The 23,846-nt window shown below is 42.8% G+C and overlaps 1 protein-coding gene across 2 annotated transcripts in view; it reads right to left on the reverse strand.

Annotated features, from left to right (window-relative positions):
• The window catches only part of TAF6 (TATA-box binding protein associated factor 6), a 102,471-nt gene that overhangs the window by 16,860 nt on the left and 61,765 nt on the right, over positions 1–23,846 (reverse strand). For both annotated transcript variants that reach the window (XM_078671638.1, XM_078671639.1), the window contains exons 7-12: positions 22,368–22,510; positions 21,701–21,778; positions 20,771–20,872; positions 20,352–20,534; positions 16,417–16,491; positions 14,888–15,013 (exon numbers count right to left, since the gene is read on the reverse strand). In XM_078671638.1, coding sequence (XP_078527764.1) covers positions 14,888–15,013; positions 16,417–16,491; positions 20,352–20,534; positions 20,771–20,872; positions 21,701–21,778; positions 22,368–22,510 — 707 coding nt within the window. The remainder of the gene's footprint in view (positions 1–14,887; positions 15,014–16,416; positions 16,492–20,351; positions 20,535–20,770; positions 20,873–21,700; positions 21,779–22,367; positions 22,511–23,846) is intronic.

The raw sequence follows: 23,846 nt of genomic DNA on the forward strand, positions 1-23,846 counted from the left end.
CCCCTATTCCTGACCCTATTCTGGTTAAACTACCTAGCTAGTTAACTAACAGTCAGCCCATGAGGCAAGAAATCCCCCATGATGCAGATACCGTTATCTGACGCAGTCACACTACGGCACAGGAACGTGTTATCTGATTAGGTCATAACGCTTGAGATCTAATTAGACAAGCGACATTCCTCCAGCCCCTGATAAGGCATACGACGTTCTCATAACAAATCAAACCTATGACAACCTGGAAAATCCGTGCGGCCATTGTTTTGATTTCACAGAGAACTTTTGCAAAAGAATGTGCTAACGAGCAAGTCGTATGACATCTTTATTGACGTACCTATGTCCATCCTTACGTCAATCTCGGCACCTTTAAGGTATAAATATTGCCGACCTTGCCCTATGCAAACACACGCGTGGTGACAAGACGGAGCAGCCATACTTGCCGAAGCCGAGAGCAGAAGCAGACCCCGCAGGCAGCAGCCCCGCCTTCCTGACGCGCTGAGAGACGCGCTGCTATCTCAAGCCGAGAGACCCAGCACCGGCGCTTCTGGGCAGCCCTCGCAGGCAGCCTGGAATATCGAGAGCAGAGAAAGAGATACCATTCCTCATTCATCCTAAATTCCAGGTACAGAACTGAATAACCCCTCCTAGAGAATTCTTTAGTTATTCACTTGGCAAAAACAAACTTAACTTAAACTGTAACTTTCTATTCCCGCCCACGCATTAGACTTAGGTCAGGTACACGGGGTAGGCGTATTTAGAAACACCAGTTGAGTACGTTTAGTCAAATATATATATGTGTATGTAAATATATTTTAATCATTTTAAACATCATATGGCTCAGAAACCATATCAATGTTTTTACAGTATTATTTTATACTATTGCTTTTAATGTATGCACTTTACTTAACTATAAGTATTGCAATAATATCGATCCATTTCTCTTGTACGAGAAAAGAGACTGATCAATAAATAACATCTTTTATTGAACACGCCCGTCTCTTCCTTTTCTCTACATTCTGATGAGACTAAGAATGCACGTACTGACTGAGTAAAATAATTGCCTTGTGCTCACACGACTCTCGAGATTGACTCTTGATTAGGGGAGAGCAAAGTTGTCATGTTCTATGGTTGTCAGAAACTAAATCCCTTCTTGTCTAATCAGGGGAGTTAATCCTTCCTTGAACATTCGAGAAAGTTTCTAGCGAACTCTGAGCTTAGCTGGCAAACCCAAAAATTAAGTCTAGTTTCGACAGTAGTAGACCTAGTTAACGTCTGGCCTAGGCCTTTACTGCTGTAGGTACTATTCCAATGCGCAGAGCCTATTGGGAAAATAGGAGCTACACTACATGGCGCCCAACGCGTTTGGAAAGGGCGATAAAACTAACGTAAGACATTTAGAGTAACTCAGTCGTGCTTTCTCACTCAGACCCCTTTTCCCAAATACTCCAAAGACGTCTGGAGTGGGTGAAAGGTTATTATATCCTCCAAAACCTCGCAGGAGGGAACTCCTATGTATGGTTCTTGGTCTAGTCAACGTTGAAGGATAAAACAGTTCCAGAATATTGTGCATCTAATCTCTGTTTCCATAAGAAACCTGATCTGCAAACTAACATAATACCATCCTGTCTGTAAAATGGCAGAGAGTGATGATGAAAGAGAGGCAATTAGATTAGCTACTGAAATAGCAGATGCTGATGCTACCATGCAAACAGCAGACCCGGATATAATACTCATCCAGGTCGCCAAAAGGAGATCTATAACCTTAAAACTTATAGAAAATGGACTGACACCTAGAGGTGGCACAGTCATATTCGTAATTGAGGCACACGAATATCGGCAGACAGAGGTATACTATACATGGATACATTTTCCAGCAGCAAATGCTGTAACAAAGTACTTCCACTATTACAAAGTAGAGGAACCTCCTAATGAGTACACTCCTTTCGAGGAGGTGGAAGTACCACTCAAATTCCAAGAGCATTTGCTCTTATTTGATGGCGCCCTAAAACATAACAATCACATTACAAGGCTCGGTCCTTTAGGAAGACCAGGAGCAACGTGGCCGGTCCTAGCCGGATACACACCACATCCAGACATCGAAAGAATGCCTGCAGCAGAGCTGTTAATACAGCTAAAACAACTACTAAAAATTCACAGACAATTAGTTCAGTATGTAATGTGGACTTCAACAATTCAGCCAGCGATTAAACTTCCACAGCTGACCCCTCACCAGGGGAACACAAATAAAATTACACCACAGAACATCCAATCCTGCCTAGGTAAAGTTCCAGCTAAACGGGAACAAATACCATTCTGGTTGGCACAGAAAATTACCCAAATAGAGGCGGTGTTTCCTGACACCACCCCATTAGAAAAACACAGGATTCTGACTATATGTCTCCCAATGGGAATCGCACCACACATTGAGGACTGTGACACTTGGGGTACAGTCTTTGCTTCCATCTACACAAAAACGCACGGTGTTCCATCCATTTCGGTGATACCAGATGTGCTAAAACAAATTCAAGATGAATACGGTCCAGAACCTGCTTTAACTCTTGGTATGAAATTACTGAAAGACTTCAAGCAGGTCTCGGCTATATTATTAGCCAACATAAAAGGTGAAGCAGCAAACGTGGCGATCCGCCAGAGGTTAAAAGAGACAGATATAGCAGACCAACCAGCTGAAATTGCCAGAATCATAGAAAAATCCTATGAAGAACTAGGCAGAGATAGTCTAGGTGGAATACCAGTAAAACCGCAACTGACTACAAGTCCAGAAAAAATATTTTTTAATAATAATAATTCACCGAAAAAGAACTGGGATGGAAACAAACAATCCAATCCCAAAGAAAAGAAATTCCAGTCCAGAGGAAGGTCTCCTAGGCGAAGAGAGAAATCTCCAAACCCGAGACAAAGGTCACCCCAGAGTGACCCCTCTGGGAATAGATATAACCTTAGAAATAGGGATAATATTAAAAAACCTGATAGATATCAAGACATTGATACACGTCCCTCTCAATCTTTTCAGAATTCCTCGCAGAAATCGGAAAGAAGAGGACGATCAGAAGAGCACGCCAAGTCCAAAGACAAGGAACCTGCTCAACTGAAAAAGAAATTACAATTTCCAAAAAAGAAGGTAGCCAGTATCAAGGTAGTTAACAATGCCGAGAATACTGAGGACACAACTGAAAAACGGAGAGTGGGCTCAGACAATGCTAGACAGCGCAGCAGAGGTGAGCATAGCTCGCAAAGTCCTTATGAATCATCTGGAGACAGTGGACACGAATGAATACCTTCAAGTGGAAACTGCAGATACCAGAGTTAGCAAGCCCCACAAAATATACGAGATAACATTACGTATAGAGGGAGATAAGACTAGGAAAATAAGGGGACTATTTTGGGATAACCTCTCGAAGGGTTATGACATCCTTCTAGCTGAAAAAGACTGGCCACCAGAGTTTGTCAGGGAGTGCCCTCATGGCGAAGAAGTAATTATGCCTGCCTTCTCGAATCAAATCCCGATTCATAAAAAATATACACTTGCTAGAAAGTGGGCAGTGGCCTTAGCACCTGCTTTATATAAAAATCATGTAGGATGGGATGAGGATTCTCCTCCTCACAAAATCCAGTTAAAATCACAACCAACTGCACAAAGGCAGTACCCAATTAAGCAAGAAGCTAAAAAACAAGTAAATGAAATACTAGATCAGCTAGAATACCAGGGGGTGATTGAAACTTGCACCTCACAAATGAACAATCCTTTGTTTCCGGTCTCCAAACCAGACAATTCATATCGCCTAGTTTTGGATTACCGACACCTTAACACATGTTGCAAAACTTTTGCAGTGCAAAACTCACACAGTGCTGCACTAATGAATAACATAGTGCGCAAAAAATACAAAACAACCTTGGACATCTCCAATGGATTCTTTTGTCAAAACATAGCACCAGAGAGCAGATATTTAACTGCATTCTCAGTAAATGGCACTCAAAAACAATTCTGTCGGTTAGCCCAGGGGTACAAGAACAGCCCGGGGGTATTCTCAGCGAGAGTAACAGAATTACTACAACTATATGATGATGAAGCATTATCTTATGTCGATGACATTTACTTAACAGATGATGACTTGGAGACTCACTTGAAAAGGGTGAACACCATAATACTTGGGTTCGCTGCAGAGGGTTACAAATTCAACTTCAAAAAGTCCAGAATTGCCCATCTGACAGTCCTATTCTTAGGATATGAGCTATCAAGTGAAGGTAAAAGCCTGGCAGACAATTTCCTAGAGAAATGTGCCGTTATCCAAGCTCCTAAAACACTAAAAAACCTACAGTCAATTTTAGGCTTCCTAAATTTCGGAAGAACATACATTGCAAATTACGCAGAAAGGGTGAAACCCCTTTACGATCTAATTAAACCAGACTTTAAAAGATCCAGTTGGACTCAAACACACACAGAAATTTTGAGATCCTTACAAACAGACATGCTAATTAAAACAAAATTAGAAACACGTGATAACACACGCAATCTTGTGATCCGAGTCATCCCAGGGAGATGCGGATTCACATACCTAACCTCTAATGAGGGAGATAAGGTACCAATTGCATTCAAATCACACTTGTACACTAAGGCTGAAATGAAATTTAGCCCAACGGAAAAAATTCTTACAGCAACACAGACAGCTATAGCAAAAGAACGAGCCCTGGCACAAGGTAAACGAATAGTAATCGTGACACCAATACCAGCCTTAGAGGCGGTAACAAAGGCAAGCATTCCAAATGCTAAAGCACTCCATCCGAGATGGATACAATGGGCTAACTCTCTTGCTGCAACAGACGTGGTGTACGAATTTGATCCTTACTTAAAAACACAAGAATTTCTCCAATATGAATTTGAATGTCCTCCGCCAACCGAAATTCTGCCTCTAGAACACTACGGCTGTATAATATATACAGACGGATCAGCACAACCCGCAGTAGGGGGTAAACAAGCTTACAGTGCTGCGTGCGCGATTGTTAAAGGTCGTTGGCACGAAGGGAAATTTAAACCAACCCTCACTAAAACACAATCTCTAGGAGATTGCACAGCTCAGCGAGCTGAACTACTAGCATTCAAGATGGCGCTTGAAAATACCGATCGAGAATTCCCCACACTTATAGTGTGCGATTCGTATTATTGCGTTCAGTCTTATAATGAATACTTGCAGATCTGGCTTCAGAACGGTTTCAAGGATGCGAAAGGTGGCACAATCAAGCATAAAATGCTCTGGGAACAAGTAGCTCTTTTACAAAAAGAACTACCAAAGACTCACGTGATACATACACTGAGTCATCAACGTGATGGCGTTCACGTTGCAGGGAATTCATTGGCTGATGAGGCCCCGAAAGCAGCTGTGCAAACGGCTTCCGTAGCTGCCGTCACCCGGTCAAAAACAAAAATAGACAGCGAAATATTACAAGCTGTCAGCGCTTCAGAAAAGGATTCGATAGAACCACTCCCTAAAGGCTTTCCAGTAAAATACTCATACATAACTGATACAAACAATGTTCCTTTTGCTCGAATCCCTGGAGTGGGGGATAGGGCAATTCCAAACATGGAACATAGGTTAGGACTAATAATAGCGGCACACGAAGGGCTTGCTTCTACCCATGCTGGCGTCTCAGCCACTGTATCATTATTAAAACAGAGATACTGGTGGCCACAAATGAGAAGACAAACAAGGAACTATGTTCTAGCATGTGAAATATGTCAAAAAATGAAAGTATCAACTGTGAGACGTCCAGCACAGACGCCCCTTCTAATCTCGGATAAACCATTAGCCTGTGTTTATCTAGACCACTGCGGTCCCTTACAAAGGGATGGTAACTATAAGTATATCTTGGTCGCAGTGGACTCATGCACGAGATTCATATGGATGTGGCCCCAGCGAACGGCTGACGCCAGAACTGTTATAAAAGATTTGCGAGTTTTTATCGGCACATACGCAATTGGCATTCTGCATTCGGACAATGGTCCTGCTTTTAGCTCTCGGGCTTATAAGGAGGCCATGGTCAGCATGGGCGTGCAAATGCGGTACTCTTGTCCATTTCACCCTGAGGGGAACGGAATTGTTGAAAGAAAAAACCGTGACATAAAGCAATCTATAATGGCAAAGGTATTAGGTTCGGGAGCTGGGTGGGTCAAACATCTAATAAGTGTCCAACGTAGTCTAAATAACTTGCCAAGAAATTCTCTGAAGGGATTCAGTCCGTACGAATTATTATTCGGAACTAGGATGTTGATCTCTGACCTTGATAGTCAGACTTCAGTGGTAATAGAAAAAACCTTTGATGTCAAAGACCGTTTGGCTATTTTGCAGGACTTAAACAAAACAAGAAAAGACCTGAGCAACATACAGTTGAAACAACAGCCAACAACCACTGAAGAATCACCACCTGTCCCAGCAAGACCTGTCTGGATTCCAAAAGTCGGGGATCTAGTCAGGGAAAAGATCGCGGTAAAGAAGGAATTTGGGCCTTCTTACAGAAAAGCAGTTCCTGTCTTGTCTGTCAACGGGACAAGATCAGTTGTACTACCGCCACTTGCTGGTAAAAAGGAGAACCGAGTTGTATCCATCGACCTGGTAAAACCACAACATGTGGCCTATAACAAACAGTAGGCCAAGTGGACTCCCAATAAGTAGCAGAACACCAAGGTTTGCTACCAGTACAGAGGTCCTAACAAAGAGGCTCATCACATTCGAAACACCTAAAGAAGAACAACAGGGACTATGCAACAATGCAATAGAACTCAGACCTCTGAAAACCCAAATAAAGACATTTAGCAGAGACACACCAATCTACAATGAAGTTCCAAGTGAAAATGCAAGAAACAAAAATCCTGAACCAATTGGAACAATTGACAGAACTGCATCTGGTTACTTCATCAACTTCGATGATTCCTCTGAAGGTTTCAGCGAACAAAAGACACAGCCATCATCAAAATCCTTTAAAGACAAAGCTAAGGAACTTTTGAAACAACTGAAAGAAACATATCTGGTTACTCCATGGATTGAATTTTGGGTGGGTTTTGGTGCATTTATCCTCATACTTTGGCTCATCATGGTATTTACCTTGGGACGCTTCATTGAGGGAAAATATGCTAAAATGGACACAGCAAGTCAGAACATCAACTTGGTCCTCAAACCACACACATCTTCACACGTCGAGAAACGAGAACTTTCTTCAGAACTTTCTTCAGCCAACTTCACAGCAATTCCAATACCTGGTGGGGTAGCCTGGGACAACACTGACTATGAAATTTATGGTCCGGTCGAGATCCTGAAATATCCACACCAAATCAAGATCTCCTTGAGTGACTTTGCGAAACCAAACTCATTTGCTGATGATTGGGACTTTGAAAGTATAAACAATATGATGTCTGACTTAGTAATGTCTGCTAAATTTACAAAACATGATTATTTGCAAGGTTCTACAAATTATGATAGTATGTATTGCTATAACCATTATGGTAACCATTTCTTGCATAAATCTGCACAACCTAGAAATGTTTTAAATTATAATCCATGGGAACATTGTGCTACACCTCCAAAAGGGAGCTCTAGAACCGTTTATGACAAATATTCATATTTTTCAGGTTTTAACATAACTAATGCTGAAACATTTTATTACAAATTGTCAAACAAGACAGGGATGAAAACCATGATAACCAACACGAAATTGATATATTCAGATTCATTCTTTGAAAAAATGAATACTTTTGGATTTGATTATTGGGACAAAAATGTTGATTTGAAAAGTGTTTGGGGTACAAAAGAATGGCAAGTACAGGGTATAGAAGCTTTGTTTAGAGCCTGCATGATCCCAGAACAAATGATATTTTTAAATGACACTGTTCAACAAACCACCTGTCTTGGCTTAGCCAAAATCAAAGATTTAAATAACCTGTCTATTCCAAAGCCAACAATGTTTAGCAATAACTCTGATACAGATGAAGAAATAGACATAAGCCATATACTTAACCAAAACAGAACACATCCTGATTGGAAACAATGGTTGATCTGGCCCACAGATACAAATAACTGTCAAGATAGATTCCTGAATAAAACACAGGGTTTCAAAATGACCAGGCCAGACCCTAGATATCCTCAAAGACATCACCCAGGGATAATAACAACCTACAGTGTGGGCAAATTATGCCTTCAATGGCTACAGACTTCCACACTGCCTGAAATTAAGCAACACCTAACTTTACTTACTGATGGTGCTGACTTGCGTGATTTCATAATGGGACCACGCAAACAGCGTCAAAAGCGTTTCATAGCAGCCTCTGTATATGCAGCATACAATGAGGCCTGGAAGGTTACTCAAATTGAAACAGCAGAGAGAATACGTGAAATTGATCGTATTAATTTGGAAAAATCACTTTCTGTAGTGGACAATGGGTTAATGACTCTGTCCTCCAGAATATTTTCATTGGACAGCATTGTGTCTTCAGCAATCGATATATTATCGCAAGACTTACTGTTATTACAACATGGTCAGTCACAATTGCGTTCTATTGTACAGCTTGGCTGGACGTTACAAAATCTGCGTTCAGGCTATGTGCCTTGGCGTTTAATCAACACAACGTCACTATTCCAAATCTTTAACCTTACTGATAGACAAATCGGTATGGCGCAAAAGGGTGCTGATTATACAATCTTGAGCATTGAAAAACTAGAAAGATTACCAATGACAATGTCAGAACGACCTGTCAGTGAATGGATAATCCACGGAATCATAAATATTCCAATCTCAACCTTCAGGTTTCAATACTGCCAAAAATATATACAGGCTGGCATGTACGAGAAATTGGGAAAGGGGTACCTTAAACAACTTGGAACCTGCCCTATTCACATGCATGTGTCAGTAACAAAGGACAGAAAGTGTTTCTTAGTGGCAACAATTGTGCTATGTCACTAAGCGACACGCTTCTGTGTAACGGTATTAGTTTGCACGGAGCCTGTGAAGGGAATTCATACAACCTTTCATGTCACCAGCAAGGCGCACCTGCAACTGAAATAGAACCATTCTTTCAAAGACTCTATAATGGGAGTTACATTCTTATTGTAGACCGCAGATGTTGTAGTCTTATGCCCGGGACTCCTTATCTCGTCACCACGACGGCGAAGGTCAAGTGCTGCGTTCTTTGTTCCCCAGCTCCTTACCAGACAGGGAGGCAAGGGCATGGCCCGGTTTGAAAATTACTTCTATTCGAATAGACACTTTAAGCAGAATGAAAACAGTGCTTCTTCAGACGCCTACAAGGCTCACGTCATCTAAAGAAACGTATGATCTACAAGTCGCAAGGACGACTGCAGAGATACATACATTATTATCAACTAATTCCCCCGTACATTTCGCGGAAATCCTGAGCGAAATCTTAAATATTTCTGATACCACTGGGGTCTCAAAGGTATTTAAGACAGTATTTTCGATGGCATTAACACCATTCAAAGCCATACTGGGTATTTTTCCAGATTTCGTCCATTCGATTTTTGGCGGACTTCCCCTGATCCTGGGACTAATTGCAGGAATCCTATTCCTAGTCCTTATTTTTCGTTATGGCAACCCATGTCACAGATCAAACTCTCGCGACAATGGAAGATACGATCCTAGCCATTGGATACCGGGACCGGATATCAAAAATCCTGGGACTCTCCCGGCTTAGAGACCTAAATATGACTTGGTTTCTATCATTTCGACCAATGTGGCAAAGGTGTGTTTTACCTGTACTAAGGTGTCTGCTATGCGGAGAAGAATGCGTGTTAGACACCTGTCTGACGCTACAATCGGATGCGCCGGTGGATGCAGATACACTGTTGGTTCCTACCAAGGTTCACGCACTGTGCTGCCCTCAAAGGCTGCCAATTCTGATGACGGCATTCCTGGAATCTTCACCATTACGATTGAAGAGTAGTGAAGTTCAAGATGAAAGCAGCATCGAACAGGTACGACCTTCTGTCAGCAATGCAAATCAGAATGTCAATGGAGACAATCATGCGCACGAATGCATGGTTACCCCTATTTCCGACTTAGTGGAACTCTCCCATGAAGCTGTTGACAGTTTTTTCGAAAGCCTGAATGATATGATGTTCTCTCCGGAACAGAAATAGAGACTTTTGAGTAAACTCGCACACGGCGTTCCCTGAATTCGGCCTTCAACCTTTAAAAATAAAAGTCACATGAACAATTACAATCCAGTTCACGGACAGCAACTTTTTTCAGCAAGCCCTTAAAATATTTTTCTATATATTTTTTCCCCGGGACACTGATCTTCTGCTTAAAGTAAGAAACTATTCCTAGAGAACTAAGATTTCTATTTTAGATACTTTATATAGACTTTAGCTGCCCGCTGGTATGTTCACAAATATTTTATTATGTGATGAAATGGTCTCGACCTTCCTTTCTGTATAGCTATATTAAGAGCCATTTCATGTGTATTTCTCATATACCAAAAAGCAATAATGCATTACAATGCGTGTTTACTTTTGCATTTAATTCATGGCTTAAGTGCATACAATATATATGACTGCAATTTTTCAGTATATTTGAAAATTTCGAAATGCATTTATGTATTTTGGGGTGGTAAGGTATACACTATACTCTATAGTATGTTGTACTATGTTATACTATGCATAGATTAGTAGATATGACCATAGTTAGCGTGGAGTGGGTGTCGTGTATTTCTATAGGTTCTGAATCGATCCCCCTATTCCTGACCCTATTCTGGTTAAACTACCTAGCTAGTTAACTAACAGTCAGCCCATGAGGCAAGAAATCCCCCATGATGCAGATACCGTTATCTGACGCAGTCACACTACGGCACAGGAACGTGTTATCTGATTAGGTCATAACGCTTGAGATCTAATTAGACAAGCGACATTCCTCCAGCCCCTGATAAGGCATACGACGTTCTCATAACAAATCAAACCTATGACAACCTGGAAAATCCGTGCGGCCATTGTTTTGATTTCACAGAGAACTTTTGCAAAAGAATGTGCTAACGAGCAAGTCGTATGACATCTTTATTGACGTACCTATGTCCATCCTTACGTCAATCTCGGCACCTTTAAGGTATAAATATTGCCGACCTTGCCCTATGCAAACACACGCGTGGTGACAAGACGGAGCAGCCATACTTGCCGAAGCCGAGAGCAGAAGCAGACCCCGCAGGCAGCAGCCCCGCCTTCCTGACGCGCTGAGAGACGCGCTGCTATCTCAAGCCGAGAGACCCAGCACCGGCGCTTCTGGGCAGCCCTCGCAGGCAGCCTGGAATATCGAGAGCAGAGAAAGAGATACCATTCCTCATTCATCCTAAATTCCAGGTACAGAACTGAATAACCCCTCCTAGAGAATTCTTTAGTTATTCACTTGGCAAAAACAAACTTAACTTAAACTGTAACTTTCTATTCCCGCCCACGCATTAGACTTAGGTCAGGTACACGGGGTAGGCGTATTTAGAAACACCAGTTGAGTACGTTTAGTCAAATATATATGTGTGTATGTAAATATATTTTAATCATTTTAAACATCATATGGCTCAGAAACCATATCAATGTTTTTACAGTATTATTTTATACTATTGCTTTTAATGTATGCACTTTACTTAACTATAAGTATTGCAATAATATCGATCCATTTCTCTTGTACGAGAAAAGAGACTGATCAATAAATAACATCTTTTATTGAACACGCCCGTCTCTTCCTTTTCTCTACATTCTGATGAGACTAAGAATGCACGTACTGACTGAGTAAAATAATTGCCTTGTGCTCACACGACTCTCGAGATTGACTCTTGATTAGGGGAGAGCAAAGTTGTCATGTTCTATGGTTGTCAGAAACTAAATCCCTTCTTGTCTAATCAGGGGAGTTAATCCTTCCTTGAACATTCGAGAAAGTTTCTAGCGAACTCTGAGCTTAGCTGGCAAACCCAAAAATTAAGTCTAGTTTCGACAGTAGTAGACCTAGTTAACGTCTGGCCTAGGCCTTTACTGCTGTAGGTACTATTCCAATGCGCAGAGCCTATTGGGAAAATAGGAGCTACACTACAAGCTCATGAACTCTGGGAGCTAGGATGAATAGTGGTTGTGTGTTTGCGCCGTCCCCCCGCACACTTTGGTGGCTGCTGCGCGCAGCTGCAATGCTTTGACCTTTGCCTACTTCACAACATTTCAGCGAACGCCCCTGTTCACCAGTGGATTCTTGGGATCTTTGAAACACGTGTGGGTCACATGTGTACCGAGCAAGCTTGACTTATGTAAGTAGGGTTCCAAATTTCTTCCTCCCTCAAAACATATTTGAAACAAGCATCTGCAGTGCATAGGTCTCGCATTTTCGAGAGTTTGAGCTATTGGCATTCTCAAAGCCAACAGCTCCTCAATTACCTTACAAAGCAAGACCTAGTATCTTTTTCAATTCTTGTTTATTTTTCTCAGTGAGATGCCTTAAGTGTAATGGATGTGCCTACTGTGGCATAGGAAATGAAATTGCTCCTCGCCGACAAATCCTGGATAAGCCAAAACAGGTCTTAGGAGTGCTTGTATCCCTACCTGGAGGGGACCTGGCAAGGCAGTTGTGGCTGGACTGTTACTACTGAAGCAGTAACGAAGGAGGATTTAAATATGGTGGATTCCCGCCAGAGACAAAAACACAATTGATTGGAACGCAGCCTGAGAAATTACTGGTGGCTGAGATTAACCGGTCCTAGGATGTTTGTTTCCAGTCCAGGGAGGACCTGGCCTGGCAGTTCAGGCTGGACTGTTCCCATTGGGCGCAGGATCAAGGCTGATTTGCATATGGCTGGGTCCAAACTGGAATGGCGAGCAAAGAAACTATCGTTTTAGGCCCAGATCTCTGTACTGGGGTGAATATATGACATTGTTCTGTATTCTATCCATCAATTGTTCTTTTTATATTTGTCACCCCGAGTGGGACGGGTATGCTCAGACGAGAGTCCTGTGCTCTCCATGCCACTGGAGTCAAGCTATCCTGGCTGATGAGGGCTGAAAGCCCGAAACCGGACCTAGGATGCCTATTTCCAGTCCAGGGAGGACCTGGCCTGGCAGTTCGGGCTGGACTGTTCCCATTGGGCGCAGGGTCAAGACGGATTTGCATATGCCTGGGTCCAAACTGGAATCGCATGGTGAGCAAAAAAAAAACAATGAATTTAGGCCCAGATCTCTGTACTGGGGTGAATGTATTACATTGTTCTGCATTCAGTCCATCAATTGTTCTTTTTGCAGGAGAGTAACTACAGCATAATAAAACACACTATGTAGGCGAGTGGTAAAAAGAAGGAGAAGTATGAAATAGAAGGGGGAGTGAAGAGCACTCCTGTGTCAAGACGAGATCCTCACTCACCGAAGGGCGACATGCTTCACTGTTGGGCCACCTTCTCACACTGGGACCTCACGGGACCAGTGTGGGCTACAAATCTCCCGTAAGAGAGGAGTGGGGATTGTCGCAAACTCTGCAAGTATTATTTCTTATATAGGGAGGGAGGTGCAGAGTGCAAAAAAACGCAAGAAAATAAAGTGAGTTAAAACTATCTCTTGGGGGGCAGAACAACTTTTATTCTGGTGCCCCCGATGGATAGAATTAAAAACAAGCTAAGTGAAGAGGAATATGCATATTCCCCTCATTTTATGGTCAACAGGTTTCTGCCTTCCTTAACTAAAAAAAGTTTGTGGCATTTCTCAGGACCAAAGATCGTATGTCACTCTGCTAAATAATTAAAGAAACAAAAAAGGCCGGCCTTTCATGAGAAGCGGCGAAGGTACCAATGAAGGTTAAGTAGAAGGTTAAGTAGAAGGTGAAGTAGACCTGGTACACTGTAGATGAATCTTGTTGATCATACTGGAGGATAGTGCCACAAGACTGACCAATATTGTGAAAGTATGGTCATTTTTTCTTTCTTTAATTATTTAGCAGAGTGACATATAATCTTGGTCATGAGGAATGCCATACGTTTTTTAGTAAAGGGCAGCAGAACCAGGTTGACCATAAAATGAGGGTAATAGCCCACTTTTAACCCACTTTATTTTCATGCGCTTTTTAGCACTCTGCCCCTCCCTCCTCATATAGGAAATAATACACAGAGTTTATGACAACTGCCGCTCCTCTCACAGGATAGTTGTAGCCCCCACTGGTACCGGGAGATCCCAGTGTGAGGAGGGGACCCAATGATGAAGCATGTCACCCTTGGGTGAGTGAGGTTTTAGTCTTAACACAGGAGTGCTCTTCACGTCCCCTTCTATCTCATACTTCTCCTTTTTACCACGAGCATTAATTTTGTGAGTTTTAGTGCAGTGGAGAGTACGGTTGGATTAGGTGGTTAATGCTCCAATAAGGCACCCCCGTTTCCTTTGTGTGAGTTTATATTAATTACAGCATTCCATCCATCACTTTATTTCTCACCGTTAATCCTGTTTCACAAATAATGCCAACAGAATCAGCAGCCCTGCATAGCGGGGAAGAAAAAAAACTCAGTCGAACAGCACTACCTTAGAAGTCAGAACATTGCCAGAGTGGACAAAGCATGAAAAGAGAAAAACAAAAGACAAGCCTTCTCCCTCTATATTCACATGATGTGGAACAATATCTCTTTCAACATCAGAACTGCCTTAACACCCTCAGCGGTTCTGAACTGAAATGAAATCCCGACCCTTCACAGAAAACAACATTTCTACATGCTAGTAATCACCACATGGGACTATTCTGCTACACTTGAACAATCCTAACTCTTATCTGAGCATGCTCACCCTGGAGCAGTGATCCAAGCCTACAGAACCACAAACATTGCAGCGGCGAGGGAGGCCTAGATTGGTTTAGATGTCTCACTTACCAACAACAAGCTCTGAACATGGTCTGCTCCAATCTTGTCAATGTTCGTTACAATGGGACCCTCCATTACTCCCCGTATCCTTTCTCCTTCCACCTGCAACCGTGGCACGATGAGCGCTTTTACCACCTAAAGTAAGGGAACAAATGGTATCAACAAATGATCATACTTACAAAGAGATAAGTTTGAGTTAATACGGTTAGCGTTAAGATACTTCTGGCGAACCAGTCCTTCATTTAGAAATTAGACACCATTCCTACTGGTACCCCAAGCAAAATAAACCTATCTGCCTACTCCCAAAGCAAACACAAAACAACATACGTCATCCAAAATCTTTACCTCCAACCAGCCAGTCTCTGATTACTCCCAACTTACCGGGATATACTTGAAAACGCACAAAACGAGTGTTGCTAATATTTAGGTTCCTCGTGTAGATACTAAACATTTTACTCTTTCACTCACTGACCTACACTCTCCTAGCTTTCACTCATCGTGCTCTTTTTTCTTATATCCTCAAGCCTGGTATTTCTCATCTCTTGCTCTTCTTTTCCCACTCTGTTCACCACTTCATCTGACATTTTGTGCAATCCTTGTCTCCTCACAACCAGCATCTCAGCTCCATCACTTTCCCCCAAGAATGCACACATTTCACACTAAACTTTCCTTCCTCACAATCCTCTAGCTTACTCCTCTCTACTCTTCTATTGCTAACTTATCTACTTAACTATACTGTCACAGTTATCATCATTTGGTCCTTTCACTTCCCAAACACTTAATCCACTTCTCACCTAAATATCGACTTAACGCCATCAGCCCATCAACCACCCACATTTAAACAGCTGAATCCCTCTCCAATGCTCCTTCATGTTCACTCACATCACGCTCACTTACAAGTCCCTTTAAAGTCACCTTGCCTGGTACTTCCATTCTCCTCTCAATATTCAGCCAAATCTTCCTCTCCCATAATATCTGGCCTCACACTCCTCTTATTACCTTTTCTTAGGTCGACATACTTCTGTTTTCAGACACCTTCCTCCCAAATCTTCCTTACACAACCCTTCTCATCTCAAACGAGATGCTCATATATCATCTTTTCACACGCCATAAACTCAGCCCCAACTCCTTATCCTCTCCTAATTCTGCTCCACATTAGTAAATATCTATGCTTGATTTTTGGTCACTACCTCTAAAAAACATACAAACAATCTTTCCCTGCCTCTCCTCTTTACTGTCCTATTTCTCATTTCCCATTCGTTCTTCTAGCTTTGCTTTTCATTCTCTGATGCGCAGTGGATACAAATGGAGGACTATGGGAAGGGGCAGCTTTGCTGCAGGCTGAAATGCTGCCTCTAGGAGACATGATTTAGGACAGCCCCTCTCTGCCCTTCTCACGTCACCTGAAGCAGGATCCACACTTGATACAGGGCCTCTTCCCTCTCAGCACCCAGTGCTCTTATCCATTTGGTTAGTGCTTGGAAAGCAGATCATCATTCTGTGCGTAAAAGGAGAAGGGTATTGTGAGAGTAACTTACATCATGCCCCAGTTCTGCAAGCCCAGCAATGGAACCGTACCGCGTTGTCCAGGGCGTTTTATCATCCACCCAGCTCTGTAGGGCAAAGAAGAGACATAAGATGCATCAGAGTAAGACAGACAACAGCAATTTTAACGGTCACAAGCTCAGGAAAAATGAGACAGTTAAGCATTCATCTGGGAAAAACACTCCATGTCAGATTCCTGTCCATTTCTTATGCTTTGAAATTAAAATTTTAATCTAAAATCAATCATTGTGCAGGAATAAAGCGAAGTACTTTTTAAAGTAGTTAATTTCATTGCTACCCCCTGTCCATTCATCATTTCACACAAGTGAACACCTTCATGAAAAACAGACGCCACCAGCAATCACATACAAAACTTATATAGCCCCAAAACTTGTTCTTCCATGGCACTCATAACTTTTTCATGAAAATGACTAGGCATTATACAAAATACACACACACAATGTATTTGTGGTAGGAGACTCCCCCCCACACCCCTGAACTTACCTTAAATATGTGGTAAAGGCATTTGTTGTAAAAGCATATACATTCTAAAACCATGCATGGTAGAAAATGCGTGGTAAAGGTACATGGTCGTAAAAACCGCGTTGTAAAGGTTGTTTCCCATGCCAAAGCCACCTTTACCACTGGAAAGGGTTTGGCCTGGCAAATCCATTGATAGGAAACATCAGGAGTCTGCTCCACTGAAATCCACTATTGCAGCCTGAAGTAGTGTCAACCACTTCCCCCATGTTAATTGAAGAGAAGAGCAAGTCTCGGAAAGTGGAAAGACACAGGTATTCATCACTACCTGGGCGCTAGTGCTCACATGGACCTGCAATGGCAGGATGGACACCAGCGGTGCAAGTGTGCCCACACCAGTATACAACAGCAGACTGAACACTAGTTTAACTAATGTGGGTGTCAGTGCGTATACACAGGTCTCCGGTGGCAGGGTGCACACACAATAGTTGGGGAGCAGAGTAGAGTTGGGGAGCAGAGTAGAGTTGGGGAGCAGAGCAGAGTTGGGGAGCAGAGCAGAGTTGGGGAGCAGAGCAGAGTTGGGGAGCAGAGCAGAGTTGGGGAGCAGAGCAGAGTTGGGGAGCAGAGTAGAGTTGGGGAGCAGTGCAGAGAAGTGGCGCAAAGTGGAGTGGAGCAGAGTGGAGTGGGTGGGCTGGATTGAGTGGGGTGGATTGAAATGGGATCAGGTGGATTGGAGTGGATTAGAGTGGGGTGGATTGGAGTGGGGTGGATTGGAGTGGGGTGGATTGGAGTGAGGTGGATTGGAGTGAGGTGGATTGGACTGAGGTGGATTGGACTGAGGTGGATTGGACTGAGGTGGATTGGACTGAGGTGGATTGGACTGAGGTGGATTGGACTGAGGTGGATTGGACTGAGGTGGATTGGACTGAGGTGGATTGGACTGAGGTGGATTAGAGTGGGGTGGGCTAGAGTGGGGTGGGCTAGATTGGTTTGGCGTGGGGAGGACTGGATTAGAGTAGGGTGGTTTGGATTGGGGTCAATTGGAGTGGACTAGGTAATGACGGCTGCAGAATAAGAGTAGCCCAAACTACACCCTGGGAAAAAGCCAGGTCTTCAGCCTCTTTCTACATAGCAACAGGTCTTCTATCTGTCTGAGTTCAGCTGGGAGTTTGTTCCACATCGAGGCTGCTGCGATGCTGAAGGCTCTCCCACCACACCTAACTCATCTGAACTTAGGTACTCTCGCCAGTTTGGCTTTGGAAGAGTGAAGATTGCGCAAGGGGGGGGGGGGGGGGGGGGGATACCATTGTATTGTGTATTAGAGTGGGTTGGTATAACTTGAGTGGGGAGGACTAGATTGGAGTGCACCGGATTGGATTGAGTAGGTTAGATTGAGGTGGATTGGAGTGGGGCAGATTCTTTTGGATTGGAGTGGGACAGATTGCAGTGCGGAAGAATGGAGTTGGGGGGGTCATTTTGCACTGGAGTGGGGCGGGTCGTTTGCACCGGAGTGGGGCAGATTGTTTTGTACTGGAGTGGGCCAGATTGTTTTGCATTGGAGTGGGCCAGATTGTTTTGCATTGGAATGGGCCAGATTGTTTTGCATTGGAGTGGGCCAGATTGTTTTGCATTAGAGTGGGCCAGATTGTTTCGTATTGGAGTGGGCCAGATTGTTTCGTATTGGAGTGGGCCAGATTGTTTCGCATTGGAGTGGGCCACATTGCTTTGCATTGGAGTGGGCCACATTGCTTTGCATTGGAGTGGGCCAGATTGGAATGGGGCAGATTGTTTTGGATTGGAGTGGGCATTGTTTTGGATTGAGTGGGGCAGATTGTTATGGGTGCAGTTTGTTTTGGATTGGATAGGAAATGGAGTGGGGTAGACTGATTCTTTTTTTTTTTACTAGGTTCTCTGGCTATAAATACTTTGCCTCACCAGCACCCCTCCTCCCCCAAATAAAATCCCAGTGCTAAGAAACTACTAAATGAAAAACAGTTTCAAGTAGCTCAAACTAACGTGCCATAGTCAACTAATGACACTATAAAAAGGTAGAATGCTCAGAAGATGGTGTGGCAACTCCCTCTGGACATCAGGAACCAGCGGAATCACAGAAAAATCTTTGTAAATATCAATAAAATATTTTATATGACTAATCTGACAGCAGCCAAATGTGTGTGCAGGGAAATTTAAAATATTTCTAAATAGTTTCTGGCCTTTGAAGAGGCCCCTTCTCAAACATATGTTAACACATTTTTATCTAAGACGCCTTAATGACTGCTAGGGGTGCAGCTCAGTGGAGGTGGTTTCTCAGAATAGTTACCATAAAAAAAAGCAGTGTACAGCAGTATCAGAGGTCGAACACTGGTCTATTTAATTATCTTTGTGTTCCAACCAAAAGCTTAGTAGCAGCTCTCCCCTTTGTAGAAGACTGGACGATACACTCATTGCCCTCCAATAGAGAATTTGATTATCCTTTAAACATTTGGGTCTCATGGCCTCAGAATTTTCAGGACTGTCCATCAGTAGGCATAGTGGATCCATGAATGCCGTCTCTGCATAAACTTGGACAAATCTGGGATTCTAATATTTAGTTCCTCCCCATATCGGACAGTCTCATCTTTGGCCTACAGAAATGGGCCAACCTCCGGCTCCTTCCACTACTGCCAAAAAGTTTGGGGTTAAACTAGACAATGCACTATCCTTCAAGCCATACGTTAAAGCTACAGCAGGAGTCTGCTTTTCTCTACTGAAATCTTCAAGCAAGACACTCAATTCTTGCCAGAACACAACCGAAAAGTAGTCATCCGCACATGGATTCCATCAAGACTCGATTATGCCAACGTGCTGCTTCTTGGATCTCCACAAGCATTGACAAATGGACAGCAGCAGCCAGACGGGTTTTGCACATTCCGAAATGGCAATCGGTACCAAATGACTTGAAAACTCTTCACTGGCTTCCCATTAACCAGCAACTTTTTTAAAGGTTTGACTAGAATGTTTAGGGTCACCCAAATCTAAGGCCCCAGTATGTAAATCTGTGGTATAAATAGAAAAATACGATCCTCGCAGAGCACTTTACTCAGCCAATCACAATTTGCTATGCACCTCTAAGATCAACAAAGCAAGAGCAGGAAGGGGCTCCTTTTCTTATTTTGCCCCAACGCTTTGGAACCTTCTCCCTAATCATATTAAGAGCTCAACTTCAGAGGATTATTTTAAAACTCTTCTGAAGACCCACCTCTTTAGAGACCTAATTTGGGCCGGACCTCATATTCCTAAGTCTCGCCTTTCTGTGTCTTATTCTATTACCTAGAGACCAGCGCTCATTTTGGAGCAGATGTTGCGCTTTGAAATTTCATTCATTCATCCTTTCGCCCTGTTTAATGTACCAGTGCCACAGCTCTACCATGGCGAGACCCTGGCGACAGAGGTGCAGTTATGATCTCACCTTTGTAAATGTCTTTGTGATCCGGGATTGGATGTTGTTAGTCGTAGTGCTGAAATTCTTGCAGATCTGAGCGATGAGTCGGGCAGCAAAGTCTCGGAGAGCCCAGTGGTTGTCCACATCTGGACGTAGGCAGAGCTGTCTGCTGACAATACAGGTCATCACTGCCGGGATCAGCTCATGAAGCTGAGGTAGGTGCCAGAGAGGACAAAGAATGGTAAGTTAACCTCAGAGATGCAAGTTTTCATCTTGTTAAGCAGCATCTGTCTCTACAAACAAACAACGGCTTTAAATTGCTGCCCTAAAGATCATAAACTGTGTGGTCACATTTGAGCTAAGACTTCGAAATCACAAGCAACCACCTGAGTAATTGTGACAACCCCCTCCTCCTCCTCTTCTGACACAAGTCACCAGATACTCACATACTTCTCCAGGTAGAGAGTGGGGTTATCCATCAGTGCTTTCACCATCCTCATCAGGTAGATCAGTAGTGCCAGGTTATTCTGCACAACATTCACCCGCACCTGTCATGGAAACAGAAGGCCACCATTTAAAAACAGAAATACTCACCCTGGAGCAGTGCTTCAGTAACAAATAACACGCTTTAGCCATCAACTGTAATCTTGAATACTTCAGAGAAACATACACCCATCGCATCATCAGAGGGAGACAGACACCGTTCGTTCCACTGTATGAGAAGATGGTAAAAATTGGCAGCCCAGAATTTCTTGTTGGTACAATCAACTGCCAGGCCCTTCTTGGGTGAGAAAACTAACAGTGTGAAAAGTTATCAGTCACTTTCACAGTCTGAAAGAGTACAAGATAGTCACCCCTGGAACTTGTCCCCAGTAGAAGGATTAACCTTTGATACCATGACCTTATATAGGAAAGGGGAAGGGAAGCATCTTACAGTTTTCCGTATCCTAGCACAGGAAGATATTGGTGTTTATTATGCGCAAGACTACATTAAAACACAAAATGCATCTCTCTCCTTCTGCCTTTCACGGAGGAACGAGAAAATGGTACCTCTTGCCGTCACTGTACACAAATCAACACATATTCTTTTCTCACTCAAACTATCACACAGGAAAGACAGGAATGCACATCTACATTGTAAGCAGGACACACATTAAAGCAACTTTCTTGCTGTGCATGTATCTTAATACGAGAGGACACGCTCACTAATGCAGTTCTCTTCTCCCTCTGCTCATCACATTAACCTGCATATATGTGCCCTCCGACTCATGCACAAGAGATAATGTAGCAAGTCCCAATCCACATGAACTGCTGTGGACCCAGTTTCAGAACAAAGGTCAAGCAGTGCTCCAATGTAGGAATAATGCAGCTCTTACCCCCTCAGATATGAAGGTGCTGAACCTGGGTAGCATTTGGTAGAGACCAGGATCTGTAGCAATACTCTGGAGTGCTTCCTGGGGGAGAGAATATGAAGTTTTGAATTAACATTCTGGCATCCAAGGTCAAATCAAGACAGATTTTCAGAGTTTCCAAACCCACACTTCAGGGAGACAAACAGAGGCCAGGGGTGGGGCGCAAGAGGAGGGATAAACTCTGAGAAAAAGGTTACAGCAGCAAATGCATGCAAACAGAAAGGATGGAGGGCACCAGATAACCAAATCCTACCAGGAATGTAGAGGAGCCGAGTCTTGACGGAAAGAGATAGGAGAAAAAGAAAGAGATAGGAGAAAAAAGAAAGAAGTGTGGGGGCTGAAGCCAGAGGTACAGCAAACCAACATAAGTAGAGGGCTACTTTAGCAGAGGGACAGACGGAAGACCGAAGAACAGAAGAGCAAAAGGAGAGAACAAGATGTATATAGAGAAATACGAAGATTACGTTTCAGAAAAAAAGTTCTTGCAGTCATCTCTTGGTCTTGTTAAGAAAGCCCACAAATCACACATATGAAGCTGAGAATACAATATTGTGAAGAGGAGAGGGGTGGTTGACGCAAGATCCTATCTCTGCCTCTCACAAACAGAGAAGCAGATCGAGAGGAGACTTACAGCCCGCTTGGCCTCACAGGATCCCACGCATGCTTCGGTGATCTCCTTGTAGTACAGCTGTTGCTCTACAGACAGCTCGTGAATGCTGCGTGGTTTGAGGCGTAAAGGCCCTCCTTCCAGCACTGGAGGTTTCTTTTCCTTCCCTGTGAACAGAACACAATCTCAGTCTCCAAAGTACAGCAAATCACAGTTTCTGAAGTACAACCATAACCCCAAGCTCACACAAAAGAATGATGCACCACAGAAAATAAAACAATGTTAACAAAAACTGAATAATGAGATAGAACAGGAGCATAATTCAACACAGAAGAACTACAAGGGCAAAGAAGCAACAGGTCTAGGGTTAGTTAGGAAATGCCTAATTTTTGAAGTGGAAATAAGGACATCACTAAGAAAGATAAGACTCAAAGTCAAAGTTATTTCAACTACAAGATTTTGAGAAATGGTTAGAGGTAAAGCAGGTGAGGGGAGAAAAGCCCTGATGTGGATCCAACATCTTTACCCCAATAAGGAAGAAAATCAATTATTGACATCTCTAAAACACCAAATAATTCCTGATCCAGTGCTTGAATTGTTTTAAAGACAGTGGCTTTGGCTTCAAGGCCTGTATTGACAAGGATTCGGTTCAAAATTATTTTTTATTCGGTACAAACAGGATGACCATAAAAGAGCAATTATACAGTGTTAATAATAAAAACAGGTTAATAGTTAATTCAATCAATTAAAATGAAAATATAAAATAAGCACTCTTAAATAGTGGCTATTAACATTCTCAGTCCGATATTTATGGCAATAATACAGAGCGTACATTAATCCTGCAGCCATTCTAGATGGGTATAGCAATACAAGAGTTATATACATCATTCAAGGCTCAAGTCAAGCAAATTTAGAGGGCATGAGCTCCAATTGTTTTAATCCCCAAAGGGATAAATTATTTAAAATAGTTAAATGTTGAGTACTCCATGTTAAGCTAAAAGGAGATACTTTCCTAATATTTACTGCACCCCATATTAATAAAATACTAAAACATAGAAAAGAGTCGGTCTGGGCACATAAGATCTTTACCACAGATTTATGGTCTCTGGTATTATTTTCCATAAAAGTGGTCACATAAAATCATCCAAACCCAACATAAAAACTACAGGAACGGCGAAAGTGCTTAGTGCTCTGCTCGGAAGTGCCATGGCATGGCATAGCATCGCTGGATCGTTGTTTCATTACTGGGAAGGTTGTTTCATTACTGGGAATGCACAATTCCAATCAGCAGCCTGGTTAAAACAAATAGGTGCTGAGTGCGTGAGACCATAGACAAGTCAGGTTGAAATCCTTTTGTAAATGAGTGACATATATAAGCAAACCGTAGATTTCCTTCCTTCGACAATCGCCCTATTTTCACATCTGGAGCCTAATAGGGAAGCTTTTAACTCGCTTGTATGCAGGGCCAACACTGTAGAAGACTGTTTCCCCATGGAGTGGCCA

Source organism: Lissotriton helveticus, chromosome 12, assembly GCF_964261635.1.
Source record: "Lissotriton helveticus chromosome 12, aLisHel1.1, whole genome shotgun sequence".
NCBI classification, from domain to species: Eukaryota; Metazoa; Chordata; class Amphibia; order Caudata; family Salamandridae; genus Lissotriton; species Lissotriton helveticus.